Below are 9,155 nucleotides of genomic sequence, written 5' to 3'. Positions count from 1 at the left end.
AAAATTTCAGAATTAGACCACTCACTAGAAAGTCATAGGAGCAGAATTGAGACAGTGGAAGTCAGAATTAGTGAGATTGAAGATAAAGCACTTGACACCAACTTATTTGAGGAAAAATCAAATAAAAGGATTTTAAAAAATGAAGAAACCCTAAGAATTATGTGGAACTCTATCAAGAGGAATAACCTATGAGTGATTGGAGTACCAGAATGAGGGGGATAACAGAAAATACGGAGAGAATTTGTGAAGATTTGTTGTGGAAGACTTCCCTGATATCGTGAAAGATGACAAGATATCTATCCAAGATGCTCATCGAACCCCACATAAGGTAGATCCCAAAAGAAAGTCACCAAGACATAATATAATCAAACTTGCCAAAATCAAAGATAAAGAGAGAATTTTAAGAGCGGCTTGGGATAAACGAAAAGTCATCTGCAAAGGAGAGTCAATAAGAATAAGCTTGGACTATTCAGCAGAAACCACGCAGGCAAGAAGGCAATGGGATGACATATATAAAGCCTTGAAAGAAAAAAACTGCCAGCCAAGAATTACATATCCAGGAAAACTGTCACTCAATTATGATGGCGAAATTAGGGCATCTCCAGATAAACAGAAGTTTAGAGAATTTGCAAAAACCAAACCAAAATTACAAGAAATACTAAAGGTAGTCCTCCGGTTAGAAAATCAGTAACATCAGATAACAACCCAAGACTAGAACAAGGACAGAGCAACCAGATATTAACCCAGATAGGGAAGTCACAAAAGTAAATCAAAGCTAAAACACTGAAAATAGGGAAACAGATGTCAATATGTAAAAGATGACAACATTAAATCGAAAAAGAGGGACTTAAAAATGTAGACATAGTCTTTTCATATGGAGAGGAAGTCAAGGTCATATAAAGAAATCAGGCGGCTCCAGAAGATAAAGTAAAATTTTGTAACGAAATGTGCAAAGACCTGGAGGGAGAGAAACAGAAGAGAACACGTTTGGCATTTCTCAAGCTGAAAGAATGAAGAAAAAATTCAAGCCTCAAGTTGCAATATTGAAGGATTCTATGGGCAAAATGGTGGCATAAGCGTTAAGAGCTTCAGCACGCTATGGCTGTTAACCAAAACGTCAGAAATTCATATCTACCAGCCACTCCTTGGACCTTATGGAGCAGTTCTCTGTCCTGTAGAATCGCTCTGAGTTGGAATTGACTCAGTGGCAACTTTTTTTTTTTTTAAATGGGCAAAATATTGAACAATGCAGGAAGCATCAAAAGAAGATGGAAGGAATACACAGAGTCACTGTACCAAAAAGAATTGGTCACCATTCAACCATTTCGGGGGTGGCATATGTTTAAGAACCAATAGTATGGAAGGAAGAAGTCAAAGCTGCACTGAAGGCATTGGTGAGAAACAAGGCTCCAGGAATTGATGGAATATCAATTGAGATGTTTCAACACACTGATGCTACGCTGGAAACACTCACTCGTCTATGCTGAGAAATTTGGAAGACTGTTTCCTGGCCAACGGACTGGAAGAGATCCATATTTGTGCCCATTCCAAAGAAAGGTGATCTAGTGGAATGCAGAAATTATTGAACAATATCATGAATATCACACACAAGTAAAATTTTTCTGAAGATAATTCAAAAACGGTTGCCGCTATATCTACAGGGAACTGCCAGAAATTCAAGCTGGATTCAGAACAGCACGTGGAGCAAGTGATTTCATTGCTGATGTCAGATGGATCTTGGCTGAGAGCAAAGAATACCAGAATGATATTTACCTGTTTTATTGACTGTGCAAAGGCCTTCAACTGTGTGGATCATAACAAATTATGGATACCATTGCAAAGAGTGGGAATTCCAGAACACTTAATTATGTTCATGTGGAACCTGTACATAGACCAGTAGGCAGTCATTTGGACAGAACAAGGGGATACTGTGTCGTTTTGTTTAAAATCAGGAAGGATGTGCATCAGAGTTGTATCTTTTCACCATATTTATTCAGTCTGTATGCTGAATGCTGAGCAAATAATCCAAGAAGCTGGACTATATGAAGAAGAACGCGGCATCAGGATTGGAGGAAGACTCGTTAATAACCTGCAATATGTAGATGACACAACCTTGCTTGCTGAAAGCAAGGAGGATTTGAAGCACTTACTGATGAAGGTTGAAGACTACAGCCTTCAGTATGGATTATACCCCAACATAAAGAAAACAAAAATATTCACAGTTGGATGGAGAAAATACTGAAGTTGTCAAGGATTTTGTTTTATTTGACTCCACAATCATTGCCCATGGACGCAGCAGTCAAGAAATCAAACAACATATTGCACTGGGCAGATCTGCAAAAGACCTCTTTAAAGAGTTAAAAAGCAAAGATGTCACTTTTAGGCCTAAGGTGCCACCTGACCCAAGTCATGGTGTTTTCAGTCACCTTGTGTGCACACGAAAGCTGGACATTGAATAAGAAAGACGAAAGAAGAATTGATGCCTTTGAATTATAGTGTTGATGAAGAATATTGACTATACCATGGTCTGCTAGAAGAACGAACAAATCTGTCTTGTAAGCAGTACAGTCAGAATGCTCCTTAGAAGCAAAGATGGCAAGACTTCATCTCACGTACTTTGGACATGTTATCAGGAGGGACCAGTCCTTAGAGAAGGACATCATGCTTGGTAAAATAGAGGGTCATCGAAAAAGAGGAAGACCTTCAACAAGATGGATTGACACAGTGGCTGCAACAGCGGGCTCAAACGTAGCAAGGACTGTGAGCATGCCATGGGACCAGTCAGTGTTTCCTTTTGTTGTACATAGGGTCTCTGTGAGTTGGAAGCGACTCCGGCACCTAACAACAGTAATGAGTGGCTAGAGGTCTTCTGACTCCAGGCTCAGTTTTCTTTGCTATACACCATAGTCTTTATGATTTGTGTTTGAGTGAGGATCCATCTATATTGGGTTTTGGGTTGTAAAGAAATACATTTCTGTTTAATTCTCTGCTGTCACTGTCTTGAAATTCTTAATCTTTATACAAGGGAGCTCCATTTTAATTTTGCACTGGACCCTGTAAATTATGTAGCTGGTCCTGTCTCAGTGTAATAATCTTATGAATTATGAAGTCAGTTTGCAGAGTCACGAGGCCATCCTCAGTCTAGTAGCACTTTGCAGCCTGAATGGAAACGTGAAGATGTAAATAATTGGGTTGATCTAGAGTTGGGGAATGGCAAAGCCAAAATAGTAAGGAAATGAAAAATTGAGGGTTCTAAGGAGAATATAATTAAATTACTGACCCTGGGCTCTAGAACTGTTAAGGAAGAAAGTGAAGCCTGTATAATAATTCTTAGACATTTTTCCCAATCATCTAAATTATGAGTCTATGAAATTCTATTCTAGTAATTCCCGACTAAAATTTTTTCAAAATCAAAAAATAAAGCAATTATGTTTGAGTTGAATTTATTTTATATCTTTATTAGAATTCTGTGGCTCTATACCTGGTACTAAGAATAAAAAAATGAACAAACATAGCTTTACCGTACAAGAACTGACAGCCAATGCCATGATGATTGGAAGTATCTTTGTTCACCTTGAATTCAGACTATAAGCTCTAACCAGTCTCAGTTAGAAATAGACAATAAAATTGTTGTAGTTGGCCTTTATTATTAAGTGCCACTTTTAACCATTAGCTTGTGCTTAAACTGCTAGAATATATATCTTTACAGACATCCAATTTTGACACTTATTCAAAGTTTATAGAATTGAAAACTCTACTGATCGTGTAACTTAGTTTCCCAGAAAGCAGTGTGTTTACTACTGGTAGTAAATAGAATGATTTTAGGTAAACCACAATCAACCATTTTTAATAGTTATATATTTATTTTAATGTGTTTTGAAAATATAATTAGCATGTCATACTCATGATTTATAGACTTTATAATAAAATTAGATTTTAAAAATGAGTCAGTTTAAAGAAAAATATTAAAATAACAGTACAGGTGGTATATGGGTATAGTAGGTTGGTACATTAATAACTAAAGTTTGGGAAACATGGATTGAATCTAACTCTTATACTGTGTAGATGAGAAAACAAGGGAGACCTTACTAACGCAAAGTACTTTCCAAGGTCATCTAGCAATATATCAGAACTAAGGATAGAACTCAAGTATGCTCAGTACATTCCACTGTTTATTCTGCTGTGTAGGGCTGCTTTTTATCATTGAAAGTTGGAGACCTGTTTTACTAGTGGCATTGTGTTTTAAATCTGCACTCCATTATAGTGGTCATATGTGGCTATTTGTATTAAAATTTTAAAAATTTTAAAATTCACACTACTCACATTTCTAGTGCTCAGTAGCCGCATGTGGCTAGTGGGTACTATACTCTACAGCACAGATATAGAACATTTCTATTATTACAAAAGTTTTGTTGAACAGTGCTGCCCTGAACTGTTGCTTAGAAACATGATTCACAAGTCTTTAAAGTTTCACCCCCTTCAAAGGAATAATGCTTATTAATCTGCTTGCCACACTGAAATTATTTTCACCCTAAGGTTAAAATGAAGGTAGTAGTAGTGGTGCAATTAAGATAATTGATCATGGGAAATGAAGCCGGATAGAGTTCTCAGATTCCTACCAGTTCATCTTATTTAAGGAAGTGGTTCTTTTTTCTACTTTTATCTTTTAAGTTCATAGCCGGTAGAGTAAACAGAAATATAGTGAAAAACAGAATATCTGTATAGAAAATTTCCCGGCTTCCTGAATAGTTTATTCACCTTAAGAATTGTATTTTGTCGATATCTTAAAACTCTTTTTATTTTTAAACAGATTTTCAGTGAATGGACCTGACTGGACCCTTTGAACAGATCAATAAACATGAGTGGTACCAAACCTGATATTTTGTGGGCACCGCATCAGGTTGATAGATTTGTTGTATGTGACTCAGAACTGAGCCTTTATCACGTGGAGTCTACTGTGAATTCAGAACTCAAAGCTGGATCATTACGTTTATCTGAAGACTCTGCAGCGACATTACTGTCAATAAATTCAGATACACCCTATATGAAATGTGTTGCCTGGTATCTCAATTATGATCCTGAATGTCTCCTGGCGGTTGGACAAGCAAATGGTCGAGTTGTTCTTACAAGTCTTGGTCAAGATCATAACTCAAAGTTCAAAGATTTGATAGGAAAAGAATTTGTTCCAAAACATGCACGACAATGCAATACTCTTGCATGGAATCCATTGGATAGTAACTGGCTTGCTGCTGGTCTAGATAAACACAGAGCTGATTTTTCAGTGCTAATATGGGATATCTGTAGCAAATACACTCCTGATATAGTTCCCATGGAGAAAGTCAGACTTTCAGCAGGTGAAACTGAAACAACATTGTTAGTAACAAAACCACTTTATGAATTAGGGCAGAATGATGCTTGTCTCTCTCTTTGTTGGCTTCCACGAGACCAGAAGCTTCTACTTGCTGGTATGCATCGTAACCTAGCCATATTTGATCTTCGGAATACAAGCCAAAAGATGTTTGTAAATACAAAAGCTGTTCAGGGGGTGACAGTAGACCCATACTTCCATGATCGTGTTGCTTCCTTCTATGAAGGTCAGGTTGCAATATGGGATCTTAGAAAATTTGAGAAACCAGTTTTGACTTTGACTGAGCAACCAAAGCCCTTAACAAAAGTAGCATGGTGTCCAACTAGGACAGGTCTGCTTGCCACTTTAACAAGGGATAGTAATATTATTAGATTGTATGATATGCAGCATACCCCCACTCCTATTGGGGATGAAACTGAACCCACGATAATTGAAAGAAGCGTGCAGCCTTGTGATAATTACATTGCTTCCTTTGCATGGCATCCAACAAGTCAAAATCGAATGATAGTTGTAACTCCCAACCGAACCATGTCTGACTTCACAGTTTTTGAAAGGATCTCTCTTGCCTGGAGCCCAATTACATCTTTAATGTGGGCTTGTGGTCGTCATTTGTATGAATGTGCAGAAGAAGAAAATGATAATTCTTTAGAAAAAGATATAGCAACGAAGATGCGCCTTCGGGCTTTATCAAGGTATGGACTTGATACAGAGCAGGTTTGGAGAAACCACATTTTAGCTGGAAATGAAGATCCACAGCTCAAGTCACTCTGGTATACTCTGCACTATATCCTTTGCATTGTGAATGTTGTGAGATGAATCAGGTAGAAATGTTGAAGTTTTCTGAAAGGTCAGTCTAAATATGCAAAATGTTTTATCTGCAAATACAAGTTATATAATACTAAAATTACAAAGTAAAATTGTGTAAAACTCTTGAAATACTGCTTTGCAGATTTTACAGGAGGAAGAAAAGCATGTGTCTGCAATAGAATAGAACTACTTTACTTACACTGACCTATTATGAATTGACTCCAAATCAAAACACATTTAGCTTTGAAATATTTTATTATACATCTTCACTAGTATTTCCTATGCATTTAAATACTTATGAAGCAGTATACAGAAGATATGGATCAGAAATCTCCAGGCAACAAAGGATCATTGGTTTATGCTGGAATTAAATCGATTGTAAAATCTTCTTTGGGTAAGAAAATTCCATTTTATTTTCTGCACTCTATTTATAATTTTTGTACTCTGTTTTCCCCCCATCATTTGGCAGAGTTACTTAGATATTTCTGGGTAGTGTACATTAATACTCTTTTTCTTTTTTGGTTTTCTGATTAGATATTATAGTGAATTGTTGGGTTAAGTGCATAACTGTAATTATATTCCAAATACTTTTTGAAGGGAGTCTTGGTTCTTTGACTTTCTAAATTTATTCTGTGTTATTTTTTGAAGACCCACTCTGAGAGGCATTAGGTGATTTGTAAGGTGCTAATTATTAGTTTGTATATTATCACAGTATTTTGCTTTTTAAAAACTAAATTAAAAGATCTCTAATTGAAAGAGACCCTTTTTTATTTTGCTGCCTGAACAGTTTCACTTAGCCGTGTAATGGCAAGGACTGTGACTATGACGTGAGGTGTGGCCATACCTAAAGAAGCCTTACATGAAATGGTCTTTGACAGTATGAATTAATGTAGGATTGAAATTGATAAACTATTTTAGAAATAAAGGTGACAGAAAACACTTACTTTTTTATTGACTGCTTTAAACAATTGTTCTGACTCTTTTTTATTGGAATTGAGTTGTGGATTATTCTAAGTATCTCCCTGACCTAGGATTTGGTCTCTAGCTTTTGATGACATTCCAGTTTGGAAGCTAGTTAAGCTACTAGAAAAATAATTTACATTAGCTCATCAAAGAGCAGTAGTAGAAGTAATAAATCCAACTTAATTTTTTACAGCACATTCATCAATACAAAATAATATGCTGTTTTTAATATGAGTAGATAAAGCATTTAAATTAAACTGTTGTGTTTATTATAGGTTTTTTTTTTTTTTTAAGAGTTTTCAAATTGCTTTGGTTCACATTGCTGGAAGATGTAGTAGACTACTTACCTGTTTTATTTTGATGTTCTTCTATTAGCCCTCCACCAAAAAGTAGTCTTTGTTATGAGGAATGAAATGAACGAGTTTAATTAGAAACTTTTGGCCTTATGTCTTCATTAAGTTAGATAAAAGGACAAACATACTGTATTAACCCTTAAATGAACCTGAAGATCATGGTTCATGATTTTAGAACCACTGCTGCAAAGAATTAACCCTTTCATGACCCCATTATTTTTTCCTTTTAATTTTTCGTTGATAATATGTTTTCAGTAACAGAGGGTGTGCTGAATCACTGAGTGTGTCTGAATTTTTGGTAGGTAATATGGTTTTTTGTTTTATGCCTCATTCCACAAATCATACCCTCAGAGTCCAGAGATACATATGTATACCCCTTATGAACATAAATTCTAGCCCCAGAGTCCAGAGGTACATACGTGTACCAAATAAAATTTTTCAAAATTCATGTTTTTCCTACCAAAAATTCAATGATTCAGCACCACCTCATACAATACCCTGTAATTTGCGGCACATACCTGTTTTTTCCATTTTAAACCATTATATAGGGCCCTGCATGCCAGCAGCACATACTGTCAGTGGGACAGTAGCTTCCCAATGAACTGTAGAGGTACACAAAGTAATTGGTAGCTATACATACCACCAGTCCTGAAAAGGTTAAGAACCAGGTTTATAGAATTTATAGTATTTTAGCAGTAGATCAGGCCACATTGCATTCTCAATTATTCTGAGGTTATTGGTTTTGTTGTCTTTTGATATATTTTAGGGAAAAACCAACAAACAACCTCTGAGAAAAAAACAAAGGGGAAAGTAGAATAACTATGTTTCTGGTGCAGTAGAGACAAACTGAGTATCCTACCCCTGAGTCAAGACCAGTCTTTACCCAAACTAAAGAAAGACTATTGGAAAGATTTCCTCATTCCCTCATTGCTAGATTGTCAGTTTTTTATTTGATTATTTTGTTTAGATATTTTAGTTTCTACTTCCCAAAGGTAAAAAGTGGAGAAATTAGTGTCAAAAATGACACTTCTAAGTTTTATTTTATCTGGCAATACCTCTAATTCTGTTGCTAATAATTCAACACATAGTAAGTCAACACATTGAGCCATCTTGATCATGGTAATGTAAATGCACAAATTAATAACAGCACACAACTAAATTTTAACTTTACTGATAGTATATACTGAGTGCTTACTGTGAATTAGACATGATGCTAGTTGCTTCCCCCATGTTACTTTATTCTTATAGCTGCAATACGAGATAAGTTTGTTCATTCATTCAGCAAATAGTACATGCTGACTGTGTGCCAGGAATCATCCTAGGAACTGGAGGCATAACTGTCAACAAGGTAGACAAGTCTTTTCCCTCATGGAGCTTCAAGATGTCATTCCTGTACCTGAGGCATTTACATTCTAGTTCAAAATATAGACAAGCAAACAGGGAGTTGTAATGTAAGAAAGAACAGACGGTTATACATAGGAAGGATTCCTAATCTGGTTTTTTAAAGATTAGAGAAGGTTTGCTGGAGGAGGTAGAGGCAGAGTTCAAATAGGGAGCAGCATAGATAATGAGCCCAGAGGGGAGAGAGCATAGCACATTTATTATGGCTTAAACAGAGTATGAGGGGAAGTGAAGAAAGAATGGAAGCTAGATAGCTAAGCATT

The 9,155-nt window shown here is 36.1% G+C and overlaps 1 protein-coding gene across 2 annotated transcripts in view; it reads left to right on the top strand.

The window, feature by feature from the left end:
* The window catches only part of MIOS (meiosis regulator for oocyte development), a 36,411-nt gene that overhangs the window by 5,990 nt on the left and 21,266 nt on the right, over nt 1–9,155 (top strand). For both annotated transcript variants that reach the window (XM_023740499.1, XM_023740500.1), the window contains exons 2-3: nt 4,811–6,152; nt 6,471–6,569. In XM_023740499.1, coding sequence (XP_023596267.1) covers nt 4,859–6,152; nt 6,471–6,569 — 1,393 coding nt within the window. In that variant the 5' untranslated portion in view covers nt 4,811–4,858. The remainder of the gene's footprint in view (nt 1–4,810; nt 6,153–6,470; nt 6,570–9,155) is intronic.

This window comes from Trichechus manatus, unplaced genomic scaffold (genome assembly GCF_000243295.1).
Source record: "Trichechus manatus latirostris isolate Lorelei unplaced genomic scaffold, TriManLat1.0 scaffold00156, whole genome shotgun sequence".
Taxonomy (NCBI): Eukaryota; Metazoa; Chordata; class Mammalia; order Sirenia; family Trichechidae; genus Trichechus; species Trichechus manatus.
Note: the sequence above shows the minus strand (reverse complement) of the source record. Positions and strands in the feature narration are given on the sequence as shown.